Here is a 12253-nt window from a genome sequence, read left to right as displayed (position 1 = left end):
TTGTTATTTTTTTCAGGTAAAGGAATGGCTTTGTCTGAACTGCCAGATGCAGAGAGCCCTGGAAGCATCTGAGTCTACTGGACCTCAGCCTGCAGCTAAACCTCAGGCTTCTCCAAACAAAGATTTTACACCTCCTCAATCTGAACAGAAGGATACACCAACACGAGCCCAGAAAGAGAAAACTACAGAATCTGCAACAGTCGAAAAAGAGGTCACTCCGTTTAAAAAAGAAATCCCCAAAGCTGAGGCCAAACCTATTGAAGAGAGACAGGAAAATGCAAGTACCAAACAAGGAAAGGCCCAAGATTTAGCTCAGCAGCAGAAGCAGCCTGGGGAAAAAGCTCCATTAGTACAGCTTTCACAAACTACCAAGCCAGAAGTAAAAACTGGCACTGCAAAACAAGATGCAGGAAAACAACCACAAAAGCCTCCAAAATCTGTGTCCCCTCCTACAAAATCTGCACCCCCTTCTACAAAATCTGAACCACCAGCTCAACCCCAGCAGCAGCCTGCAAAAACAATGATAGCTCCGACTGAGTCCGCTCCTCGACCAGATCCAGAGACAGGAAAATCATCTCAAAAGCAGCCCCCAAATCCTGGGACTTCTCCCGCCAAATCTGTGCCTCCATCAGCTCAACCTGCTAAACAGGATTCAGGAGGCTTCTTTGGCTTTGGTGGTCCTAAAACACAGCCTACCGTGGCAAAACCTGCTGAGTCAGTGACAGGAAAAATGTTTGGCTTTGGATCATCTTTCTTGAGTTCTGCATCCACTTTAATAACCTCAGCTGTCCAGGACGAATCTAAAACTACACCACCGACTGCACGTAAGATGTCCACGCCATTCCAGGTTTCTCCAAAAACTACACCACCGACTCCACGTAAGATGTCGACTACGTTCCCGGTTTCTCCAAAAACTACACCACCAGCCTCTCCTAAGATGCCTGCAATAGACACCAAGCCCCCTACTGTGCATAAAACTGATAAGAGGAAACCAGAGACACCCCAGCAGGACAAGACCTTTACAACTGTACAGGCCACAACTGTACAAGTGGAAGAAACTCCATCAGTGCCTCCAAAAGCACAAGCAGATCAGTCTGTCTGTCCACTGTGTAAGGTCGAACTAAATGTGGGCTCCAAAGATCCTCCCAATTATAACACATGCACACAGTGCAAGATGACAGCCTGCAATCAATGTGGATTTAATCCAATGCCAAATGTGGCAGAGGTAAATCATCCCAACAATGTGTATAAAGTTAAACAAAGTAGTTTAATTTGAATAACATGTTTTCAAAGTTAGTGATAGTTAGAGAAAGATAGCATTTATTTAAGTAATCAACACATCATTCTAAACATATTTTACTGCAAAGTTTTTAATGTTACACCACACAAGTGTTTGCCACTACAACTATATCATAACTTAATATACTGTGCACTCAGGGGTCTAAGAAAGCAGGTATGGCTTGGTACTGCACACCACTAAAAGATGCAGTGATTGTGCACAGTACTGGAAATAGAGAAGAGTAGTTACATATCATGGTCACAATTACATCAAGAAAACTCATCTGCTTACATTATGTCATCTAAAACAACATATCATCTCCACATCGGTTGCTTCTGACCTGTCCAGTGTATTTTGTATGTGCTAGACAGAGCAACACATTTGGAAGGTTATTCATAGATCTGAAATCAATTTCCAAGCATAAAGTACTCAAAAACACAATCAATACATCATTGTAATTGTAGTACATAAATAATTAGTTACAACCAAATTGAATTCTTTCTCAGTTGGACACAAACCAAGAAAATAAATATGAAATGACTTTATTTATATGCAGCATATTTGCACCAAATTCACATCACACCTTTGAAAAAATGTGCTTTTGTATAATTATGGCAAATTGTTAATGACTACTACGGTATATTAACTATTTCTACTAGTCATACTACAGCACTTAGTTAAGAAAACGACTATGTTTGATTGATATTTTCAAAAGTGAGATGTTGTCATATCAACAAGTTTATGGTTTACGTAACTCATGTTCTATACAGCAAAATTATTATGTCCATTATATCTGTAATGATAACTACCAGCGCTAAAAACCTGATTTTATTCACATTTATTTTTTCTTCACAATACACATCATTATAGGTCATATAAGAATATACTGTTGTGCCGTAACATGCTTTGTTATTGTTTTTTATCTTTAAAAATAGTTGTTGCTTGTTTTTGATCAATGTTTTTTTTCATTGTAATTCATTTCAGGTGAAGCAATGGCTTTGTCTGAACTGCCAAATGCAGAGAGCCCTGGGAGCATCTGAGCCCACTGGACCTCAGCCTGCAGCTAAACCGCAGGCTTCGCCAAGCAAAGCTTTTACACCTCCCTTATCTGAAAAGGAGGATACACCACCAACACAAGCCCAAAAAGAGAAATCTACAGAATCCTCAGCAGTCAAAAAAGAGGTCACTCCACTCAAAAAAGAAACCCCCAAAGCTGAGGCCAAATCTATAAAAGAAACACAGGTAGTTTCAAGTACAGAACAAGGAAAGGCCCAGGATTTAGCTCAGCAAAAGCAGCTAGGCGGAAAAGCTCCTCAAGTGCAGCTTTCACAAATGACTATGCCAGAAGTAAAGACTGGCCCTGCAAAACAAGAAGCAGTGACACCATCACACCAACCTACAAAATCTGTGCCACCACCAGCTCAGCCTCACAAACAGGAATCAGGGGGCTTTTTTGGCTTTGGTGGTCCTAAAACACAACCTTCTGTTGCCAAGCCTGCTGAGTCAGTCACTGGGAAGATGTTTGGCTTTGGCTCATCTTTCTTAAGTTCTGCATCCACTTTAATATCCTCAGCTGTTCAAGATGAAGCAAAAACAACACCACCAACTCCACGCAAGATGTCCACGACATTCCAGGTTTCTCCAAAAACTACACCACCGACTCCACGTAAGATGTCCACTACATTCCCGGTTTCTCCAAAAACTACACCACCAGCCTCTCCTAAGATGCCTGCAATAGACACCAAGCCCCCTGCTGTGCATAAAACTACGAAAACTACACCTCCAGTTTCTCCTAAAATTCCCCCTGCAAGGGAGACCAAACCACCTGCTGCTCAGAAGCAAGAGCCATCATCACAAGGCAAACCTGCTCCTTCAGCACAGGCAAAAGTAGAGAAATCTCCACCAGAACCTGCAAAGGTCGCTGCGGTGACGAAAGTTGCCATGAAAGCAGATCTGTTGACCTGTCCGCTCTGTAAGTTAGAACTCAACAGAGGCTCCGACAAACCCCCGAATTACAGTACCTGCACCGAATGCAAGAGCACAGTGTGCAACCTTTGTGGGTTCAACCCTATGCCTCATACAGCAGTGGTAAGTGTATCAAAGACAGTTCCTTTTCTCTTATGCATGTTACAACACCATGCTACACACACATCACATCATGTCGCAAATTTTTTTACTTGACAGTTTATGCAAATGCTACAGTCAGAGGGCATTAGAGGTTTATATAAGGCCCAGTCCACATGTAGGCAGGAATTTGTGAAAATGTAGCTTTATTTTACCACTTTCAGACACAAGCAAACTGTGGGTTAAGTTTCTGAAAACACACATTTTTGAAAAGCCCTGCCAGGGTGAACATTTTATTGATCTTGATGTGTTGAGTTTGATGATGAGTTTTTGCCAGTGTTTCTTCTGTTTGACGTCAGTGTGTGACGTCATCACGTTTGTTTCGGTTGTGTTGGATGTAGCCAAACTTGTGCTTGTGTTGGCGTTGGCGAGTGGACTTTTAACATGCTTACTTTTGTATTTTTGTCATTTGCCGACAATTTGTGCAAATTTGTCAGTCTCTCTTCTGATCGGCCAACCAAGCTTGACCTTCACCTCTTGTTAACTTAAGATTATTTTGAAAGCACATAACAGTGGGGCTTTTTTGCGTACAGAGATGTTTTTAAGAACTGAGCATGCATGGACAGGATTTTCTTTTTTCTTTAAACCAGAGGAAGAAAACTTCAGTTTTCAAAAATGCAATTATGTGTCTGGAATAAGCAACTGTAAAATATCAATATAATAATAAAAAAAAAAAGCTAACCTTTAGCTAACCTGCTGATTCTATCTGAGCTGATTGATCCTGATTTAGCACACGTGTCACATGCCAAATGTGGCTGCTGGTACAAATATTGTCATTATTTATGGTTCAAACACCTGCAATATGCTCTGCAGTGGGTAATATAGGGGTTATATATGTATATGTATATGTATATGTATATGTATATGTATATGTATATACATATATGTTTATATATATGTATATATATGTATATATATATACGTATATGTATATAACTTTCTGTGTCTGTGAGTGGGCAACAATGGAGCTCTTTATATGAGCAAATTATTTTATTTTGTCCATAATTGTTCTAATATTGATTTTTTTTAACATTGATTTCACTGTCGGGCACATCGTCTTTTGAGTTGGAAGATGTCAAGAAAATGGTTTATGGTCAGAATGTTGTGCGCGTCATAGAGTGGAAAAAAATGGTAGCAGTCATGCTGGCTTTTATTGTGACTGAAAATGCAGATATGTTTGCTTAAATGATTCACTGTTGATTTGCTTTTCTTGGCCAAGGAAGTGTGGTGGAATGAAATGGACATTGAATGAAATGGAGGTGCCACAGCAGAGAAACATTAGGGCAGCTTGCTTCAACTGGTTTTCAGACTGTGACTTTGAACAGTGGTTAGTGTGCTATTGATTAATGTAATGTAATCGAATGATCAAACTGACTTTCACAGATCTTTACAACATGAAAAACACACTAAAATGCAGGCTGTGTGGTGACCAACTGTTGTGGCTATCCATCCACTGAGGTGGCAGGGGTTATTACATAACAGCTCATGAGAGGACGAGTGCTCCAGCCAACCAGCAGCTCTGAAAACGTATTACAGTGATTGAGTGTTGTGCAACAGCATTAGTGGAATGGGGATCTGCTGCCATGACAGAGCAGGGATCAGGGAATCTCCAGCACCCGTGAAATGGCAAAGCTCTGTGATGTATGCCAATAAGTAGAAGTGAAATGGATTACATCCAACACAATAACAACAGAGTACATTAGACCAGCAGACAATTCTTTCAAATGATCTGCTATTTTACATATCAGTGGCTCCATGTTTTGGATTTGGTCATACACACAGGTCATTATTTCATACAAGGTTGTGTATCCTTGGTAATGAAGATTCTTTACATCAGATGCAATAACACCCCCCCCCCCCTTATTTTTTTTAGCTTGTTCGAGTGACATTTCACACAACCACCATTCATTTACTACCAGGAATGCTCTTACATAAAATCTTTTAAATTTAAACTTTTCAAAATATGTGCATCCTATCAACAATGTAAACAAAAAATAGCTATTTGTGTTTTTCAAATAGGGCTCAATATAGCACTTTTCTAGTCTTGATGATCACTCAAAACACACTACAGTTTTGCCATTCACACGTTCATACAGTGCAGCTATACTATGTGCAGCGCATTTTCTATCAATCATCTTTCATACCGCCAATCAGCAGTTCCTGCAGACCCTGCAGATCAATTTTTCTGCCTGCTTGCCACTGACTAAAGAAAAGTCATTATATCCGCGAGAAATGCGGATATTATGGAATCGGTCTCGCGCGTCCGCAGATTTTAGCCGTTAACGCGATAACTGGAAAGGCGTTTGAGATTAAATTTTCTTATTGGGTATTGGTATTAGGTATTGATTTTGAGCTGTCTACCATTATTAGTAATTAGTTAATTAATTAATTCATGATGTAAAAACCATAATTTCGCCTGTATCTTCCAAAGTATTGCAGGTATTGGCTTCAAATTTTGCATGGGCATCACATACCACCTGAGAATTATCCCTATATTTGTAGCTTCATTATTAATTAGCAAATTAATTAATTTATTATGCTAAAAACACATTTCTGGCTTTATCTTCCAGACTGATGGAGATATTGCCTTAAATACAATAATTCATGTAACAACTATCTATTCTACAAGTACAATCATTATTACTTTGGCTATGATTGGTAATAGTTACATAATAAGTTAACTGGTCAACTTATTAAAACATATATAATATATATATATAATATAATAATAATATATAAAAAAATAGTTAAGGCATTTTTTCTTTATTATTGAGCTCATTTGGACACATTGAGGATATCATGGGTTTATTTAGCACTTATTCATAATATTAATTACATTATAATATAAATGTATTAATCATCATATAAAAAATAGTTACGCCTCCATTTCTTTATTAATGCATTGAATGGAAAGTTTGAACATATTGTATGCTTTTTCATGAAATTTAATAAACATAGTTTATGCTTTTTCATGACATTTGGACACTTCGAAGATATGGCAGGTGTGGTTAGCATTTTAATATTCATGATATTTAACAAGGTATAATAGGTTAACTAGTTTTATTAAAAACTAGAGAGAAATGTATGAGTTTCGAGTTTATATGGATACTTTGAACATGTATAAAGTGTAGTCAGCATTATATCATAATATTTAACAGTTATTTTGTTGAATTTATTAATAATTAATTAAAACAGTTAGTGGCAGGTGCGAGTGCGTATACTTTGGGTATATTGGAAAGTTGAGGATTGGACAAGATCGCGGATATACCCCTTGCTGTCGGCCCCCGACACATAGGCTAGTTTCACTGTTGCAGTGTTTTGGTAATTACTCAGACTCAGACTCATGATCACTTTAAAGGATGAGCTGATACGATACTGGTCAACAGCATTGTCAGGTTACTGTGGGCAGTTTATTTCTTTTTTAATGGTGCACTGCTGAGCTCACACAGCCCTGTGGGGCTCCTTCATTGATTATAATGGCAGATGAAAGGGTTCTGTTAACCTTTACTATCTGGGTTCTGTTGGTGAGGAATGAAGCATACCAATGGATTAGAAATGGGTTTATTTTCTGCTGGATCATCTTGTTCACTACTGAATGTGTTTGTATAGTGTTAAAGCTGATGAGAAATCTAGGAAGAGAGCTCTAGTGTAGGTCTTAGTTTTATCCAGGTGTTTTGCTATGAGATGGACGAGTGTGGTGACAGCATCTTCTGTTCCACAGCCCTGCTTGTAAGCAAATTGGAATTGATAAACTTGCTCTTTCATAGTGTTGACCAGGTGGCGGAGTAGGATTCTTTCAAGAGACTTCATAATTACTGAGGTCAAAGCGATTGGCCTGAAGTTACTATGTTCTTTTGGAAATGGGTTTTTTGGTATCAGATTGATATTGGAAGTTTTCCAACTCGAAGGAATAATATGTGTGTCAATGGATGCCTGGAAGATTGGTTGCCAGACTGGAGCCAGTTGAGAGGCAAAATTGTGTTGTTTGCTTTAAAGGCATTCTCTAAATTCCGCCTGTGTGTTAGTTTTGCATCCTTCAATCTGGTTCTGAGTTCCTTTTCTTTATTCATTTATTATGTTCTTAATGTCCTTTGTCACATATGATTTATTATTGGGGTAGATTTTAACCTCCTTATTAGGGACAACACAAAGTTGATGTAATCATTTATTACAACAGTCGTCTCATCAAGTGAATCATGGTGAAATATTTCCTAGTCTGTCAAATCAAAGCAGGCTTTCAGCTGTTCAATACATTCATTAGACCATTTCCTGATCATCTTTCTTACTGGTTTTTCTTTTGAGTTTTATTTTGTAAACTGGAATCATGTGCACAACGTTATGATCTGAGTTTAGTATGGGTGGCTCACACTTAGACACATAAGCCTCTTTTACATTGACAAAACATTTGTCCAAATATAATTTTTCCTCGTCTGATCTTTCACATACTGCTCAAACCCAGGTAAAACAGTCTGGAGATTGCATTGGTTTAAGTCTCCAAGGATGATTGCCGGGCGGCTCTGGGTACTGGAGTTGAATGTCATGCACGCAGTCAGCAATAGTGCGTGCTGCTTGTGCCGCTTTACCGCGAGGTGGCGAGTATACAACAAACCTTGGCAGATAAAAGGGTCTTAACGTAGTAGGGGTGTGTGTGTGCAGTAGGGGTGTGTGTGTGCATGATTGTGTGTGTGTGTGCAGGATTGTGTGCGTGTGTGGGGGTGTGTGTGTGGGTGCATGATCATGTGTGTGCTTGAGCGTGTGTGTGTGCATGAGCGACTGTGTGTGCTTGTGTGGCCTGTGTGAGAGGTGTGTATGTGTGTTTGTGTGCGCATGAGCAAGTGTGTATGTATAGGTGTGGCTCGTATGAGAGGTGAGTATGTGTGGCTCGTGTGAGAGATATGTGTGTGTGTGTGTGTTCTTGTACTTGCGGCATACTGAGGACCAGTGAGGGTTTTTAACCAACAAAGTGAGGTCATTTTTACAAAGTGAGGACATTTTGGCCGGTCCTCATTTTGTTTTCATTGAAATCACTTCCTTAGGTTGTAAACATACTATACGCTAACTAAACTATAACAGAAATCCTCAATTTGGTACAAAAACCCGTTTTCCAGTCCCGGTGTTTCACACACTTTTTGCCACCTGCAGACATGTTATGGTACTGCACCCAGTAGTTTTTTTTATAGATGTCATTCATGAAGTAGATATTTGTAATTGTGTTTATTTATAAAGTGTAAATGCTGGTCCTCACTTTGCCAGCACTTTTACCTGGTCCTCAGTATGCAGCAAGTTCAAGAATGTTTGTGTGTGTGTGTGTGTGGTTCGTATGAGAAGACACATGTGGTGTGAATGTGTTATGTATGGGTGTTTCAGTGTGTACGAGTTGGCTCTCCCGTCTTGCCACCCCTCCCAATGTGAGGGCAGCATGTGGCATCCTGGGTGCCGTGGGGCTCTTGGTCCTTGCTCTCTCCCTGGGGCCGTGGTTGGCAGGTGCTCCGGCTTCTCTGGTGGTGGCGGGCCCCGGGTCAGGGGGGTTTGCACTCTCGGACTGGTGGGGCCTCGTGCCCGGGGATGCCAGTGCTTGCAGTCTGGCTTCTGGAGGGGCTGGCAATGTGCAGTCCCTGGCCATCTTGTGCTGGAGCGTTTTGCTGCAGGAACCCCCTTGGTGGTCATGCTGTTTCATGTGAAGACACTTTAACAAGCGCGACAGTTTAGGCAAACTTTAGACGAGACAAAAACAATATAGACAGGAGCATTCTGAGACTCAGTGAGCAGCCGAGCAGCGCACCGTTTTCTTGGTTTGACGTTGGTATCTGTATAGTGAAAGAAACTGGAATGGAGTCACCCTGAATAATTGTTGATGGTATTTGTTTTAATTTGTTTACATATATTGCTATTGCAATTAGAATTGTGATATAACTCTTTAGTCATGCTTCATGGCCACGTGGATTGGTGTAGTAGTTAGCACTCTTGTTTTTGCAGAAGGGTTCGCAACCCAGTCCGATTTCTTCCGATAGTCTAAAAACATACAGATTTGGGGATTAGGCAAATTGGACACTCTAAATTGATCGTGAGAGTGAATGGTTGTTTGTGTTAATGTGGCCCTGTGATAGGCTGGCGATCTGTCCAGGGTGTACCCTGCCTTTCATCCTTTGTCAACTGGGATTCGCACCAAGATGCATTGACATACTACATCTATTTAAATTGGCATAGAACATGGGGACACAGCAAGAAGTTCACTAGTTCACATGGGTTTTGTGAATGGGCTATCCGGGCACTCCTGCTTTCTCCCACAGTCCAAAAACACCAAATAAATTTGGTAATTAGGTTCATTGGACACTCTAAATTACCATAGGAGTAAATGTGGAGGACAAAGCAGGAGAAAATTAATGGATGACATACACTCTTAGAAATAAAAGAGATAAGTAGAACCCTATAAGGTTTTCTCATGGGAGAACCTTTTTTGGCTCCAGGTAGAACCTTTTTATAAAGGTTCCACCTGGAACTCTTTTGGAGGGTTCCACCAAGAACCTTTTCTGGATCAAAATGGTTCTTACTGGAACCAGTATTGTTACCAAGAACCCTTGAAAAATGGGAGAGGGTATTTCAGAAGCAAATGGTTCCAGGTAGGACCTCAGCCCTTGTGTGTAGAGTGTAGAAATAATTATACTTCAGAAATACTGTTCTACTGTATACACCAGGTTATGGGATCGTGGAGTGGAGCTAAGGATTTTTTTTGTGTAGAAAATTAAACAAACAACAAACAAATAGACTACATTTAATAATAATTATTAGTCACCTTATCTCTCCCTCAATATTAATCAAATTTTACTATAATGTCTCAAGTATATGTGAGGAAGAGGAGGGTGATGAGAGCAAATTATTTTATTGGGAATAAATCTGCCTCCTGTGAATAGTCTGTACGCCACTTTGTTGTATTTAACATTGGTGATAATGGTTTTACTTCCAGAGCTCATTGTTTTCAAAGGTGGTACTTCAATCAATCAATCAATCAATCTTTATTTATATAGCCCACAGTTTACAAAACATAGTTTGTCTCACGGGACTTCACAGGGTTGGTAACATCCTCTGTCCTTAGACCTTCGACCAGGGTAAGGAAAAACTACCAGGGAAAAAAAAACCCTTGTAAAAGGGAAAAAGGGTAGAAACCTTAGGGAGAACCACAGGTGAGGGATCCACTCCCTGGACGGACAGACGTGCAGTAGATGTTACCCAAAAAATACAATACACAATGACAAGAATAAAAAGTGAAAAAAAAAGAAAAAAGTCTTTAAATGCCAGGATCATCTGGATCACTGGGTTTATCACAGCCTGTAGTGAAGACTGTTGTGGTCAGAGACTTGAGGATGACGGAGTCTTCTTTCCTGTCCTGACCTCATGTCGTTCACTGGTGTCAGCAGAACTGTAAGAGATTAAAATCAGTTAGAGATGTGCTATATGTAGATTTATGTGCTACATCTCATGGGGGTACATCAGGTAAGTGGTGAGGGATGAAAAAATCGAGGACGGGGTAGAGAAAGTGCGGCTCGTGCAAAGTCTGTGTGCTCATTCTAAGTGCATGATGGGAAATTCCCCCAGCAGTCTAAGCCTATGGCAGCATAAGATAGACTATTCTAATCAGGACTACCTGATCTAGCTTCGACTATAGGCTATGTTAAAAAGGTAGGTTTTCAGTCTCACCTTAAAGGCAGAGACCGAGTCAGACTGTCTGACTGAAAGCGGAAGTTGGTTCCACAGGAGAGGAGCCTGGTAGCTAAATGTTCTACCACCGATTCTACTTCTAGTTATTTTAGGAATAACCAGTAGACCTGAGTTCAAGGAGCGCAGCGGTCTATTCGGCTGATATAAAGTGATTAAGTCACAAATGTAAGAAGGTGCCTGATTGTTCAGGGCCTTGTATGTAAGTAGAAGTATTTTAAAATCGATTCTACTTTTCACTGGGAGCCAGTGAAGAGAAGCCAGGACAGGAGTTATATGGTCACGTCGTCTGGTTCGAGTCAGTATCCGTGCTGCTGCGTTCTGGACCAGTTGAAGGCTTCTCAGGGACTTACTAGGACATCCAGACAGTAAGGAGTTACAGTAATCCAGCCTAGAGGTTATAAAGGCGTGGATAAGTTTCTCAGAGTCTTGTCTTGATATAATATTTCTAATTGTCTTGATGTTGCGAAGGTGGAAGAAGGCTGTTCTACATATATGCTTAATATGTTCATCCAGCGATAAATCCTGGTCAAACAGGACTCCTAGGTTCCTTACTGTAGTGCAAGGGACTGGAGTGTTACTGCCTAGGTTTAGAGCTCCAAGTGCTGCTCTTATATCTTTTGGCCCAAGGACCATGACCTCAGTTTTTTCTGTGTTAAGCATCAGAAAATTACGAGTCATCCACGTCTGTATGTCTATGAGACAATCCTGGAGTTTAATAGATGGGTTTGGGTCGTCCGGTCGTGCAGATACATATAGCTGAGTGTCATCTGCATAACAATGAAAATCTATGTTGTGTTTCCTGATAATGTTGCCTAATGGCAGCATGTACAGGGTAAAAAGAATAGGTCCAAGCACAGAACCCTGAGGAACTCCGTAGTTAACCTTAGTGAGTATGGAGGATTCCTCGTTTACACTAACAAACTGAAATCTGTCCGATAAATAGGACTTGAACCAGACAAGTGCCGATCCTCTAATCCCAACGTCTTGTTCTAGTCTATGTAACAGGATCTCATGATCTATAGTATCAAATGCTGCACTGAGATCCAACAGAACCAGTATAGAAGCCAGTCCTTTTTCAGAGGCCAGAAGAATATCATCTTTTACTCTAAGTAGTGCAGTCTCTGTACTGTGGTG

At 40.3% G+C, this 12253-nt stretch overlaps 1 protein-coding gene across 1 annotated transcript in view; it reads left to right on the top strand.

The window, feature by feature from the left end:
* The window catches only part of pclob (piccolo presynaptic cytomatrix protein b), a gene marked incomplete at both ends in the record, with an annotated part of 78793 nt that overhangs the window by 13799 nt on the left and 52741 nt on the right, over positions 1–12253 (top strand). The window contains 2 exons of the mRNA XM_083894276.1: positions 17–1225; positions 2264–3367. Of these exons, the coding sequence (XP_083750402.1) occupies positions 17–1225; positions 2264–3367 (2313 nt within the window). The remainder of the gene's footprint in view (positions 1–16; positions 1226–2263; positions 3368–12253) is intronic.

This window comes from Microchirus variegatus (genome assembly GCF_963457635.1).
Source record: "Microchirus variegatus genome assembly, chromosome: 8".
NCBI classification, from domain to species: domain Eukaryota; kingdom Metazoa; phylum Chordata; class Actinopteri; order Pleuronectiformes; family Soleidae; genus Microchirus; species Microchirus variegatus.
The sequence above is the reverse complement of the archived record's forward strand: the minus strand, read 5'-3'. Positions and strand labels throughout refer to the sequence as shown.